The 15679-nt window shown below is 43.0% G+C and overlaps 1 protein-coding gene across 3 annotated transcripts in view; it reads left to right on the top strand.

The window, feature by feature from the left end:
- LOC140187338 (C-Jun-amino-terminal kinase-interacting protein 4-like) overlaps window positions 1–13395 on the top strand; it is a 295764-nt gene extending 282369 nt beyond the window's left edge. For 2 of the 3 annotated variants that reach the window (XM_072242530.1, XM_072242532.1), the window contains 5 exons: window positions 144–257; window positions 1469–1507; window positions 3889–4065; window positions 8034–8162; window positions 12185–13395. In XM_072242530.1, coding sequence (XP_072098631.1) covers window positions 144–257; window positions 1469–1507; window positions 3889–4065; window positions 8034–8162; window positions 12185–12300 — 575 coding nt within the window. In that variant the 3' untranslated portion in view covers window positions 12301–13395. The remainder of the gene's footprint in view (window positions 1–143; window positions 258–1468; window positions 1508–3888; window positions 4066–8033; window positions 8163–12184) is intronic. The other variant, XM_072242531.1, reaches the window with a different exon arrangement.
- The last annotated feature ends 2284 nt before the right edge of the window (window positions 13396–15679 follow it).

Below are 15679 nucleotides of genomic sequence, written 5' to 3' on the forward strand. Positions count from 1 at the left end.
AAACCATATATGTACTTTGATAATAAATTTACTCTGAATATTGTTCTTGTCTGCAATTTAAGGGGAGAGAAGGCATAGAAATAGTTGTATTTATTATTATTCAGTAATACTGTTTGAAATCTTTTTGTTGTTTTGTTTTAAAGGAACTGGGAAACTTGGTTTCTCTTTCGTGCGGATCACAGCTCTCATGGTGTCCTGTAACCGCCTCTGGGTAGGCACTGGCAATGGTGTCATCATCTCCATCCCCCTCACAGAAAGTGAGTAATGAGGTGATATTTACATCGTGAACCTTCTTGTTTCCCCACTGCTCTTTGTAACAGTAAGTCTTTTTCCATCTAGACCAGTTAAAACATTCCCTCTTCTACTCTTTGACAGACAACTTTCACTGTTTCTCCATTTAAAACTAGCTGATAACTTTAGTGGAAACTGGAAGTGTCCTCCACATTTCAAGCATCTTATTGCACTTGACAACATTGACAGTTCAGATCAGAAAGTCTAGCACAAGCTTTAGGTTTTTCTCAAAGTATGCTTCTAACAGGAAACTCATGAGTGTGTGGAACATGCCTGTATTTAAAGAATGGAGATCCTGTAAGGTAGGTAAAGGGTACTAATATGGAGTGGTTTTAGTTTTTCTGGAAGTGGTATCTTTTAATGGATGATCAGGCAATTTTATTTCCCTTTCCCTTTCCTCATGTGAACGTCTTGTGTCTGAGCTACTGTTCTGCTCTTCAGTAATGGAATAACCCAGGCACCAGTCAGTAAGAAAACTGTATCTCACCTGTTTGTTTCTTTATCCCTTTCCCACCTGCAGAAAGACCCTGTGTCTTGAGACTCCCATTCATTGCAGCTCAACTGACCATGGCGGGAATTGAGACAGTTCTTTCTGCTCACTCTATGTCTACACCCACACCCTGCTCTTCTGATGTTTAAACCTACTGATTTTTGTGCAAGTTTTAACCTATATGTGAAAATATACACAAAGGACTGATGATGTAGCTTGAGAATTTGTGGAGGAAGCTTTCCTTCCTCGGAGACATTCACAAAACTGAAGGGGGTTAAGAGGAACTTGGAGTGATGTTTGCATTGAAGATAGTGCTGCCATTTGGAACCAGTAACTTTGCGTTGCAACAGATTGTGTTTTGGCTAAACGTGGGATTGGAAAAGCTGATGCCTGTCCATTGTCCTTCTATGTGTAATTAATTAACATTGGGTCCTATAACATAACACCCACCAGTGTGGCTTTATTGAGGCTGGAACTGAGTGTAGTCTTAAGGAATCAGTTACCATGCATTCTAATTAAAAGTGTCCTGGTTCTGGTCACTAAAACCACAGGCATCTTAATCTTAGTGAAAAGTTTTCATGCTTGCATCAAAGTTTTTTGTTCTAAGACTGTTTATACATTTAAATTGCAAACTTCAGGCCTGAGATTTAAGATTGGTGGGTTCTAATCCTTTTCTTCTCACTATAGCTGTAGTCCTCCACCAGGGACGGTTACTGGGTCTGAGGGGTAAGTGCAGATAAAACCATCAGAATCTCTGTCTCGGGCTGTTCTAGCCAGTCAAGGCAGCTTACATCCACCTTTTCTTTATAATGTTTGGCCTCCTCTTCTCCCCTCTTTCTCTACCTTGTCTAAATGTTACCCTGACGCTGGTCACTGCATTGCAGCAATATGTATGCTTGCTGATTGGTCACAGTAGCCTAAGTACTGGATGTTCCATCCCCTGTCTCCAGCGAAGGATTAATTTTGTTTTGAGGGCTTTCATTTCCATCCTCACTGAAGCCGTGCAGCGCTCTGCCTGTGATTAATTTATTTATTTGCTCTGACTTGCTGATACATTTACTAATTTGAAGCAAAGACTAGGCTGGTCATTAGTTTGGAGGATGTTTCTAATGTTCAGCCTTCTACTGAAATACCACATTAACATATTTTGAAGTGTATTTCTCTATTAAGATTAATGATGAGATTGGCTTTCTATTCAATTAAGTAAATGTAGACTGAGTTATGAAGTTAATAAATTAAAATTAAATTCAGACAGTTTATTAAGAATAAACTTAAAACATTAAATTTAGAACATTACACTACAATACAGGTCCTTGCAGTTAAATTTAGAACATTACAGTACAATACAGGTCCTTGCAGACCTTTTAACCAACTCTAAAATCAGTTTAACTCTTCCCTTCTATGTCACCCTCTATTTTACTATGCTTGGAATCCACTTACTTGTGGACTCATACAGAGAATATAATTCTGTTAATTATATTTGGCCTTTGACAGATCTATAAAAGTTGCATTCAGAACTTGAATCACACAAATAAAATTGAGGAGCTTCTCACTTTGGGTGAACTGGAATAGTGGCCATTGTATACTGCACTTTGTAGTTATCTAAAGTGAAGTATCCAGTTGTTAGGAATCTAGCTCAATGAGATTCCACTCCCCCCCCCCCCCCCCACTACTTCTTCTAAACTCCAGCAAGTACAAACCCAGGGTCAACAAAGGTGTCTCTTATATTAACCCTTCCATTCACGGAATCATTCTCGTGAACTTCATCTGGACCCTCTCCAATGCCAGCACAGTTTTTTTGGAAGGGGCCCAAAACTTAATGTGGTAAGGAATGCAAATGCCATGGTAGCATTCATTTTGAGAGTACTAGAGTATAAGAGCAAAGTTGTGATGCTGAGGTTTTATAAGACAGCACTTTGAGTATTGTGAGCAGTTTTGGACAGATTTAATTGTGTTTGGGTGGTATACAAACATTTGGGCAAAGGAGATTTTGGTTCTTTGCAAAGGTGTGCCTTGCCCTAAAACTACAGAGCAGTCAGGCCCCAGTGCCTAGAATCCTGGCAGGCGACACAAATTCTCCTAAGGCATTTGTTTCTGTTGGTGCAGGTACTACTGTGATACGTTGCAAACTTTGAAAGGGGAATTAGAATTGGTTTATTGTTGTCACATGTACCAAGGCACAGTGAAAACCTTGTGTTGCATCCTGTTAATACAAATCAAATCACGGCACAATGAGACTTGGTCTCCTCAAGTGGGCTAAATATGTTGGGGTACTTGCTGTGAGTGGGTTTCCATTCTGTCCATGGCTTTTGTTTGCCATTTGAGGAAATGTTGCATTATATGACTAGCAGGGGCTGAAAGGTATTACTTTTCGAGAGAGGTTTGTAGTTTTCCTGCTTTTTGTTCCCTTCACCTGTTCGCTAGCAGTTACTGTGCACAGACAACAGTGAATTCTCATTTTATTTGGAAGAAACCTGTATCTGAAAACACGAGAGATACTGCAGATGCTGAAAATCCAGAGCAACACACACAAAATGGTGGAGGAACTCGGCAGATCAGGCAACAGTCCTGATAAAGGGTCTTGGCTCAAAGCATTAATTAACTGTTTATTCCTCTTCATAGATGCTGAGTTCCTCCAACATTTTACATGTATCTTTAACTAAAGTGGAAGAATTAACAGAAATTTTTTTGCAAACGCTATGTATGTTACTGCTCCCACCGATAAAATGCTGTGTGTCTGCACCCAGTTATATTGGAAAGAATTTGCTACTAAAGGTCCTGTCAAAGTTTTCTGAGAGCTGGTGTCCCAGTACTGTCAGAGTTTTCAGTGTCCCAGGGAGAAATGGCAACTTAGTATTAAGCATACTGCATTACCCATGTCCGCCTGCCATAGTCAGAATGTAGCATGCTCTGTGGATTCTACCCCTAGACCTTTCCTGAGCTGCCACTCTATTCCTAAAGACCCTCTTTTTACTTTAACATCTTTTCATTTTGCTTCAGCTTTAGCCACCACTGCCATGATTGTGGCTGTCTTATTTTCTCCAGAAGTTCTTTGTTTTTTTTCGTCTTGTTCCATTGCTCCCACTCACCGTGTTCTCTCTCCGCAGCCAATAAAGTGTCAGGGGGGTCTGGAAACCGTCCCGGAAATGTCATCCGTGTCTATGGCGATGAAAACAGTGACAAGATCACCCCTGGCACGTTTATACCTTACTGCTCTATGGCACATGCTCAGCTGTGTTTCCATGGGCACCGAGATGCTGTCAAGTTCTTTGTCGCAGTCCCAGGTGAGCAGTTTATGAATGCCTTCCATTTCCATTGGGAACAATCTATCCTCTGAACTAATCCCTTTGCTGAGTTCAACTGTGTAAATGGCCTAATATATCTCTCCATTGTGAAGTTAGTATTGTAAGGAGAGACTCTTATCTAAATCATGCAAAGTAGTTCCCCACACAAAGTCTGGTCTGTAGTTGCTCACATGACTTCTACTTATCAGTCTATGGTTTATGAAAATTAAATATTGCAAGGATTATTGCATTTATGTAGCACTTACTCATCTCTTTCAGCAAGTTCCAAAATGCCTCACAGCCAATGAAAATATTTTTTAAACTCTAGCCACTTTCTAAAATATAAAAAATGTAGCAACCAAACAGCAGTGAGATAATAGACCATTAGACATAGGAACAGAATTAGGCCATTCAGCCCATCAAGTAGCTCTGCCATTCCAACATGGCTGCTTTATTATGCCTTTCAACCCCATTGTCCTGCCTTCTCACTGTAACCTTTGACCCCTTACTAATCAATAACCTCTCAACCTCTGGCTAAAAAACTCCTCCTCATCTCTATTCTGAAAGGACATCCTCTATTCTGAGGCTGTGCCCTCTGGTCCTAGACTCAGCCGCTATTGGAAACATCCTCCCCACATCCATTCTATCTAAGCCTTTTAATATTCCATAAGTTTCAATGAGACTTCCCCCTTGCAGCGAGTACAGGCCCAGAGCTATCAAGCACCCCTCATATGATAAGCGTTTCATTCCAAATAACCATATAACAATTACAGCACAGAAAGAGGCCATCTCAGCCCTTCTAGTCCGTGCCGAACGCTTACTCTCACCTCGTCCCACCAACCTGCACTTAGCCCATAACCCTCCATTCCTTTCCTGTCCATATACCTATCCAATTTTTCTTTAAATGACAATATCGAACCTGCCTCTACCACTTCTGCTGGAAGCTCATTCCATACAGCCACCACTCTCTGAGTAAAGAAGTTCCCCCTCGTGTTACCCCTAAACTTTTGCTCCCTAACTCTCAACTCATGTCCTCTTGTTTCATCCTACACCTACCCTGACTAGCACATGGTACTAGAAGTAATCCAGAGATTACTACCTTGGAGGTCCTGCTCTTCAGCCTTTTCCCTAACTTCCTGTATGCACTGCACTGGGCCTCCTCTTCTCCCTTTCTACCTATGTCATTGGTGCCAGTGTGCACCTGCTCACCCTCTCTCATCAGAAACTTCTTCAACTGCTCTGAGACATTCTGGACTCTAGCACCTGGGAGGCAAAACACCATCCTGGCGTCTCTTTTGCAGCCACAGAATCTTCTGACTGTCCCCCGAACTATCAAGTCTCTTATCATCATTGCATTGCCTGACTGAACCCCACAGTGCCACTGGCCTGGCTGCTGCTGCTGTGACTGATAGGTCACCTCCCCCCCCACCCAGCAGTATTCAAAGGGGTATAGTTGTTGCTGAGGGGAATGGCCACAGGGGAACCCCGCACTGACTGCTTACTCCCCTTCTCCTGGTGGTCACCCATCAACTATATGAAACCTGCACTCTGGATGTGACCACCTTAGTAAAAGTCTCATCTATAAGGTTTTTAGTGTCCTGGATCCTGAGTACAACCCGCTCCAGTTTCTCGGCCGTGTCGTTCAGGAACTGCAGTTGGGTGCTCTTCCTGCAGATATAGTCATCAGGGAGACTGTTAGGCACTCTGAAATCCTATATCTTACAGGTGGAGCACTCCACTGCTTAACTACCTCTAACTTTTCAAATATAAATTCTAGCCTTCGCCTGTTATTGCCTCAGCTTGTTGAGTTAAAATCTGGCCATTCCACTTACACCTCGCTTCTTTTTATTTTCCCCTTTGAGTTCCTACGAGATCGGTATGATTCCAGCCCGCTGAAAAGTTCCAAAAGACCCAAGCTCTTTTAACCCTCGTGCTCTCTCACCTACAAACGACTTCTTGCAATGATTGCTGGCTGCTGGAAATGATCAGATCATTCAGATTTATTTATCGCATGTACATTGAAACATATAATGAAAGGCTGTGTTGGCTGTTACTGCAAATGACACATAAGGATATGCTGGGCGGCACCCACAAGAATCACTACATATTCCAGCGTCAACATAGTATGACCCCAATGCTCATCAGAACAACACAGATCATAACAAGCAAGAAAATAACAAAAAAACAAGCCCCATTCCTCCCTACATCCCTTCTACCTATCCACCCATGCACAAATACAGTCTCCGGTTCTAGTACAGGCCATCTGCAGACTCAAGCCTCCGGTGGACTTGCAGATTTCCACACCTCCCTATCCGTAAACCCTAACCTGACCGCTAACTCCCTATTCAGTCCTGAAAACCATCCCTGCCTATTAAAAAAAAACAACTAAAACATAATCAATTGTGTAAGCCACGTATAAAATAATACACATAATACACTTTGATGCTGAATAAATGATTCATTTCCTTCTGGAACTGATCACGGTGCTGAGAAACAGTACAACACTCTGTGTTTTACTTAGAATATTATTTTAATGGGGTTGGTTTGCTAATTTAGACCTGAGTCTCCATTTGGAGTTAGTGGAAGCCCATCATCTGGTCCTGGCCGCATTAGCCTGGCATAGAGTTCTTGTGCTGACTGAGTGCTCAGTTGTGAGCCTGCTGAACTGATCCCTTTGGAAAGGGGTTCTCTCACTTGGGGGGGGGGCTTTCTGACCCTGCATCAGAAAGTCCATCAGCCTGCTCTTCCCTACAGTGCAGGCTACTGACACTTCCTTTGGAAGATTATTACAGAGTTAAGGAAGCTATCCAGAAAGCAAATGTCCTCATGATTGATTAAAAAAACAGAAAATGTTGAAAATACTTAGTAGGTCAATCAGCATCTGAGAATCGTAAAGCACTTATGGTCTTGCATCCAATAACATTTCAGCACCAGGACCCTTCATCAGAACTGTGAAAGGGAGGAAAAAGTTGGTCTAAGTGTCTGAGTAAAAGAGGGGGAAGGGTGGAGTGAAAATGAGTGAAACTCAGGTAATTTCTCTGCTGGGGTGAAATAATGTGCCCTTTAAGTAACAATTAAGATCAGGTAGCTTTGGAAAGCATCTGCATTTGGAAGAGAGGATAACCGTGAACCTCCAGTGGCCTGTCTCTAATTTAATTCACCAATCCACTCCTACTCTGAACTCTGACCCATCTGTCTGTCTGTGGCCTTCTGCACTGTTACACAAAGCCCAAAGCAACAACGCATCACCTTCTGTCTGTAGTAATTTGCCTACTTTGCATAACTCATTCTTTCTTTCTCTTACAAATGAGAAGTGCCTCTTTTTGCCTGCTTCATTTTTATCTTCCTTTTTGCTCCTATTAAACATTCAAAACACATTACACAGAGAAGTTAATATCATAACTGCCCCTCATTACCACATTATTCTATGTTAGCCAAGAAATTCTCATTGTTCCACCCATCACTCTTTCCCCCATCTTCTCTGCTAACTAGACTAACTTGTTTCTTCTTCCTTTGTTGTGTTGAAGAGTCCTGGATCCAAAAGTCAACAGCTTCCCTCACACAGATGCCTGGCCAGCAGAATGTTTCCAACATTTTCTGTTTTTTTTTTTGAGATCTCTGGCACGGTACTGTAGGGGGAAGCACGGTAGCATAGTGGCTAGTGTAACATTTTACATTGCCAGCAACCCAGGTTCAACTCCCACCACTGACTGTCTGTAAGGAGTTTGTCTGTTCTCCCCATGACTACGTGGGTTCTGTCCCCATTCCAAAGACATACAGGTTAAGGCTAGTAAGTTGTGGGCATGCTATATTGGCATCAGAATCATGGCAACTCTTGCGGGCTGCCCCCAGCATATCATTGGAGTGTGTTAGTCATTGACTCAAACAACACATTTCACTGTCCATGACAATCTTTAATCATCTGTTTTGTTTATTCTCTGTAATCTTAATGTGTGGTTGTGCCCTAGGTGCACCGCTTCACGCCGAGCATTCGTTTGAGAAATTAGGAGCTGCTGCCTCTGAAGCATCCAGCCAGTCATCAGTGCCCACGGTGTTGGTGATGAGTGGTGGCGAGGGTTACATTGACTTCAGGATGGGTGAGGGTTTAATGTGTTCTGTGTTTCACATGGACAGCTGCCTCTTGACAAGGACTCATGTCCAGTAAAACTCACTCAATCTGGGACACTTGCTGGACTTCTGGATGGTATTCCAATGAATACGTTACATTTTAATTCATTTTAATAAATTTTCCTGTGAGCCCAAATGAGTTTCATGGCAACATGGGACCAGTGAGTGTATAAGAAGGCAGGAATCAGCAGCTGGTGAACCACTGAGATCGATATTTACTGTATTCCTTTAAGACACAGAAACCCAGATGAAGACTGGTTAACCAGAGTAATTAGTGATGGTAATAAATCAGAGGAAAAGGTTTTACAAGGTTTCAAAGATTCAAAGTATATACAGGATATAACTCTTGAGATCCATCCTCCTGCAGGCAGCCATGAAACAAAGAAACACCATGGAACCTGTTCAAGAAAACATCAAGCACCGAACACGCAAAAAAAGAACAAATTGGGCAAACAGCAAAAAGAGAGCGAGCAACACATCAAATCAAACATCAGACTGGGAGTCTAGTACTATTCAGTTTAGTTCAGTTCAGTTCTGCATCGCTAGCTCACTACACACTGCACATAGAGCCATTCTTTGCTAGAGCACTCCAGTCTACATCAATCACCCGATTAAACTGCTCAAAATCAGTAAAACAAGTTAACAGAATCCAGAAGTACATGCACCGTGAGCCCAAAACGAGTCCACAGCCTTGCTGATTAATCTTTGCAGCATGGAACCCAAGGCTCTTTCACTGTCCTCTGACAGCAGCTTGCGAGAGGAAAAGAAAGACGAGTCAAACAGTACTGAACACTTGCCTGTCCTCTTACATCAGCCAGAGGGTGGTGAATCTCTGGAATTCTTTGCCACAGGCAGCTGTGGGGGACAAATCTTTATGTATATTTAAGGCAGACATTGATAGATTTTTGATTGATCAAGGCATGAAGGGATACAGGGAGAGGGCAAGAGATTGGGATGAGAGGAAAACTGGGTCAGTCAGCCATGATAAAATGGTGCAGCAGACTCGATGGCCAAATGGCCTGATTCTGCTTCTATATCTTACGGCCTAGACTTCCTTAAAGACAGCAAAGCGCCAGATCACTCAATCAGCCCAAAAACACACTATTAAAATGTAACTCACAGGTTCCAGATGCACTCAACTTAAACATAGCAATAGATCTCAAGCACCTCACATCAAAGTTGCTGGTGAACGCAGCAGGCCAGGCAGCATCTCTAGGAAGAGGTACAGTCGACATTTCAGGCCGAGACCCTTCGTCAGGACTAACTGAAGGAAGAATTAGTAAGAGATTTGAAAGTGGGAGGGGGAGGGGGAGATCCAAAATGATAGGAGAAGACAGGAGGGGGAGGGATGGAGCCAAGAGCTGGACAGGTGATTGGCAAAGGGGGTACAAGACGATCATGGGGCAGGAGGTCCGGGAAGAAAGATGGGGGGTGGGGAACCCAGAGGATGGGCAAGTGGTAGAGTCAGAGGGACAGAGGGAGAAAAAGGAGAGTGAGAGAAAGAAAGTGTGTATAAAAATAAATAACTGATGGGGTACAAGGGGGAGGTGGGGCATTAGCGGAAGTTAGAGAAGTCGATGTTCATGCCATCAGGTTGGAGGCTACCCAGACGGAATATAAGGTGTTGTTCCTCCAAGCTGAGTGTGGCTTCATCTTTACAGTACAGGAGGCCGTGGATAGACATGTCAGAATGGGAATGGGATGCGTTGGGGATCTCAGGGTTGGGAACATATTTCTAACTCAACAAAAGAGCAATACGAGTCCTGCTGAAGGATCTCAGCCTGAACCATCGACTGTACTTTTTTCTATAGACGCTGCCTGGCCTGCTGACTTCCTGCAGCATTTTGTGTGAGCAACATTTTAGAATTCATTTAAAAATTGCAGGATAGAAGATGAAAGTAAACAGGCAAGGAGAACTAGATGAGCCCCAATCGGTACATAGCAGGGGAAAAACTACGGTGAGGGTCATTCTGAACCCCTGATGGCAAGGGACGGGGGGGGGGAGGTATAATGAGGAATAAGGAAATGGTGGCAAGATTAAACAATTACTCAGTAGTGACCTTTTAAGGAAGGTACAGAAGCTGATGTATTAAAGAATCGAGAGAATTAGGGGCTAAAATGACAAATAAGGTTGGTAGCTCAGGTTGGCTGTTTGTTTGTAGGATTGTTCACTGAGCCTGGAGGTTAAGTCGCAAACATTTCGTCGCCAATCAAGGTGTATGATTGAGTGTTGTTTCTGCCAAGTGCTCATGTTTATATTGGTCCAATTCATTGTTCTGATTAGTCTGCTGTCACACTGGCCGCTAGTCTCTGCTGGGTCCCGGCCGATTACATAGCTGAGTGATTTCCGCGGGAGCGTATACCTGGTTATCAGTGGTTGTGAGCGTTGGTTCCTCAAGTGGCTCCATGGCTCCATGGCTCACCCCCCTGGCCCCCATCCCGCAGATGAATAGGTTCTTAAACTGCATCCAGTTCAATATGCTTATTAATAGAGTCTTCCATTGTGAACCAAGTTTCTGAGAGTTCTTTTGATTTCTTGTCTTGTGCTTCTGCCAGGGCTTTTGTTGCTTCTCAGATTACTTGTGTCCTCCTTGGTCTTCATGTACTGAGATGAGGGGTAGAGGATTGTGTCGTCTTGAATGAGGGACCAGATTAACTATCAGAAATGGTGCTCGAAAGCTTATAAATCCCAAGAACCCAATGATCAGAGTTACCAAAGAGATAGGTTATAGACAGTGGATGCTCTGGTATCAGCTTCTACCATTGTTCCTGTGGATTGCAGGCTGGCAGAGATGTCCCACTATTTATGAAAAGAGAGAAAAATGGGAACTGATTACCTTGTACTCAGTGTCAGTAAGACCAAAGATTTAATTGTGGACTTCAGAAAGAGTAAGCCAAGGGCACATACACCAGTCGTCATCGAGGGATCAGAAGTGGAAAGGGTGAGTAATTTCAAGTTCCTGAGTGTCAGCATCTCTGAGAATCTGTCCTGGGCCCAATATATTAATGCAATTGCAAAGGAGCCATGCCAGTGGCTATACTTCATTAGGAGTTTAAGGAGATTAGGTATGTCGCCAAAGAGACACTTGCAAATTTCTACAGATGTACCATGGTGAGCATTCTAACTGGCTGCATCACCATCTGGAATGGAGGGGCCACTGCACAGGATCGAATTAAGCTGCAGAAAATTGTGAACTCAGTCAGCTCCATCATGGGCACCAGCCTCCCCAGCACCCAGGATGTGCCCTCTTCTCATTGCTACCAGTGGGGAAGGGGTACAGGAGCCTAAAGGCACACACTCAGTGATTCAGGAACAGCTTCTTCCCCTCTGCCATCAGATTTCTGAATGGACACTGAACCCTTGAACACTACCTCAATACTTCTATTTTCTTTCTGCACTATTTATTTAGCATTTTATATACTTACTGTAATTTACAGTTATTATTGTGTATTGCAATGTACTGCTACTGCATAACAACAAATTTCATGACCGCTACTAGTGATACTAAACCTGATTCTAATTCTGATTCTGATGTAACTGACAGGACTGAGCTAGGAGACTTCCTCAGTGCACTAAATCCATGTTATCTTCTCATCACTTTGTGTGTCAAGGCAAGGGCCGTGCTCTCTGCTTGCTGCTGCCATGGGATAGGAGGTACAACAGCCTTAGGTTCAGCAAGTTATTACTCTTAACCAGCAGGCTCCTGAACCAGTGAACTGGTTCCACAACCTATGGACTCACTTTCATTGTCCCTACAACTCATGTTTTCAGTATTACTTATGGTGTTGTTTATTTGTTTTTCTCTTTGAATTTCAGCAGTTTGTTGTGTTTTGCACACTGGTTGGTTGTCCATCTTTGTGTGTGGTTTTCTATTGACTTTATCGTGTTTTTTTGTATCTACTGTGAATGTCCACAAGAAAAGAAATGTCAGGGTAGTATATGATGACGTATGTGCATTTTGATGATAAATTTACGTGTTGTCCCCTCCAGGTGACGAGAGTGAAGAGACGGAGGAGCTCAGGGAGACACTACAGGTGCAGCCATCGCTGGCCAAAGCGGAGAGGAGTCATCTAATCGTGTGGAGGGTCACCTTCAACAGTGACTGAGACAACTCGCTAGCACAGTGACTCAGACACAAGCCTTGCATGTTGTTTTATTTTGGTTTATTTCAGTTTTAATTTCTTCACCGCAAAGTGTTTGAGCAGTTCTTCACCATGTCCCTGAGTTTGCATGGTGAGGTTGAGAGCAAGAGGTAAGCATCTCTGAGCTCTCACGTCCTTTTCATGGGGTCTTCCTACTGTTGACAGACAGCGCTTGCTAAGCATAGTCCTTTCAAAGACATAGGCTGCCTTAGTGAAACAACTGGTGTTAGTTTCAAAGGGTTATTATGCTAACACTATTCTAAAGAACTAATTTGTATTTGCAATGGTTATAAAGAAAGCTATTTATTTCTGTGTGGGTGTTATCACTGTTACCAAAGGACGTTTACCCAGAGTAGCACTCATGTCAGAGGACTGGTGGAGAGCCAGTCTTGTTTTAGAGATCTGTGGTGTTTAGGGGGGTATCAACCAATTCAGCTCACGTCCAACTTTTATAATGCAATTCATTGTAGAAACTCTGGACACTTATGACAGGGAAAGTTAACAACCTGTGTCACACCTCAGAACCATTTTATACACATGACTAAAATGTCTTCTTTTCTCTAACAGAAGTGGATTAATTTTATTGACTGTTTTGTTGAGAAAGAAACGTTTGCGTCTCTCCAGGCCTATTTTAAAAAATATACAAATTTTATGGTCTGTATTTTTTTTGTAAGTTTACTCTTTAGACACTTTATCTTGTATTTTAATTGCTCTGTAATTTGAAAACTGAATGCTGCGGCGTTAAATTGCTCTCTGTTGAAACCCAAGGCTTCATCATGGTGAGCTCAATAGCTCACACTGCAGTGTAGCCAATTCAGTATTTATTACCTATTATTAATGAACCTTTGGGGTTCAGAATGTAACTTTGTACAAGAAAAAAATATATATGTATATCAAAGACGGCTGCTGTTTGCTTGGTTGTGTTTCTTTAGCTCTGAGCTAGTTTGCATAGTGTGGGATCTGTATTAACACATTGTCGACATTGGAATACTGAGGTTGGGAATCGTGCGTAAAAAGGCACCATGATTTGCATTGATGGAATAAATCAAATTTTATTTTTATTCTGTGAGGTTTCCTGGGATTATTTTTCCGCTGGCATCACACCCTGCAGCTCCGTTTCCCTGGAAAGTCTGTGCCTTTGTGTATAAACCTGAAACATGGTGAGCGATTGTTCCTTGTCCATGATGCCACCTTAATCTGGTTCCCCCACACAGAACACTGGAGTGAACAAGTTGGTATAGCTGAAAGGAGGAAGACCTGTGGGCGGAGAGAAATCGCTGTCATGTGCTTCGTGCATTTTCTAGGGTCCAGCGATGGGTGAGCATCTTCACTGAGCAATGCAGATATAGTTGAAGATAAAGATTAGCTTTATTTGTCACAGGTACATCAGAACATTGAAACAGAGTCAAATGACGTATGCATCAAATTAAATCAGTGAGGATTGTGCTGGGGGCAACCTGCAAGTGTCACTACGTTATCAGCGTCAACATAATGTGCCTACACTAAGCCTAACCTGTACATCTTTGGATGTAAGAGGAAGCAGGAGTAGCTGAAGGAAACCCACACAGTCACAGGGAGAAGGTACAAACTGCTAGTGGGAGTTGTGCCCTGATTGCAGACACTAGTGCTGTAAAGAGTTCATGCTAATCACTACACTACCATGCCACCTTTTAACTTTGTTAAGATGGTTTCACTTAATAATGAACTCCTTTCCAGGCCCAATCTATCTGTGATACGGAAGTTGAAAGTTAAATTATGGTATCTGGACAAAGAGCATTTGTGTATTTAAGACCTGATCATTGACAGGTTAGAGCAGGTTAGTCACTCAGCACCTGTGTCCACACGGATCCAGCACTGATCAAAGGTCCCATTTCTCCATCAGCATGATCTCGCAGCGTAATTGGTATTAATGCTTCCGGAGTTAGTCCCTGGCTGTTTCCAAGAATGGTCCCAGAAATGAAAGGGCTAACGTATTAGAAATATTTGCTGGTCCTGGGCCTGTACTTGCTGGAGATTAGAAGAATGGGGGGGGTGGGGGGGATCTCATTGAAGCCTAGCGAATATTGAAAGGCCTCGACAGAGTGGATGTGGAGTATTTCCATTAGTGTGGAATCTATGACCAGAGGGTACGGCCTCAAAACAGAGGGACATCCATTAGATGAGGAGTAATTACTTTAGCCAAAGGGTGGTACGTCTAGAATTAATTGCCACAGATGGCTGTGGAGACCAAGTCACTGGATGGAGGTTGATAGACTTTGATTAGTCAGGGCATCAAAGGTTATAGGGAGAAAGCAGGAGACTGGGTTTGAGAGGGATAATAAGCCATGATGGAATGGCAGAGCAGACATGATGGGCTGACTGGCCTAATTTTGTTCCTGTGTCTTATGGTCTTAGCTCCGAACCACAAGGTTAAGGATTCTATCCTGTTCATGGTTGTTCTTCCATTGAGGACCTGTTGTTTTTGGATGGATGTTAGCGAAACTTGGTGCTGTAGGAAGAGTGTAGAGTTGACCTTGTGTTGCAGACTTGTTCTCCTCAACCAGATCTGGATCCCGCATCGGTCTCTACAGTCACCTAAAGACCCACCAATAGACCACTCCTTAGGAGAATATCAGACTCAATTTGAGTGAACCTCCTCTTGTATCAAAGCATGTGAGATGGCCATGTAACTCATTGCTATGAGTAGGTTCCTGCTTTGCGTTAGATGTTTGCACCTTTTGCTTGTATGAATTATGTTCAAAACTCTAGATGGTTCAAAATATAGGACATAGGAGCAGAATTAGGCCATTTGGTCCATCAAGTCTGCTCCGCCATTTCATCATGGCTGATCCAAATTTCCTCAGCCCCAGCCCCAATCTCCTGCCTTCCCCCCACCCCACCCCGTATCCCTTCATGCCCTGACCAATCAAAATGCTCTGTAAAGCTGAACAGGTTGTTGCCTTCAATAAATACTTCTCGTTACTGAGACTCAATCGCATCTCCTTTCCCCGGTTCCTTGTGAATTGCGCACGTGTTACCCTTCCCCGTGTCTAGCAGGCCAAATCTACCAGCAATGAGCTGATTATTGCTGCAAGTGACATCGTCAACTTCCTGAGGGGTTCTGATACAGACACCTACCAGGTTCCTTCAGCTACTTAACTATACGTTGAATTGCTTGTCACAATATGCTTAAGGGAGGACTGTACTTCCTCAGGAGGCTAAAGAAATTTTGGCATGTGCTCATCAACCCTTACCAATTTTTACCAATGCAGTATATAAAGCACTCTTACTGGATGCATCACAACTTGGCTCAGCAACAGCTCTGCCTGTGACCACAAGAAACTGCAGAGAGTTGTGGACACAG

The sequence above is a fragment of the Mobula birostris genome, chromosome 24, assembly GCF_030028105.1.
Source record: "Mobula birostris isolate sMobBir1 chromosome 24, sMobBir1.hap1, whole genome shotgun sequence".
NCBI classification, from domain to species: Eukaryota; Metazoa; Chordata; class Chondrichthyes; order Myliobatiformes; family Myliobatidae; genus Mobula; species Mobula birostris.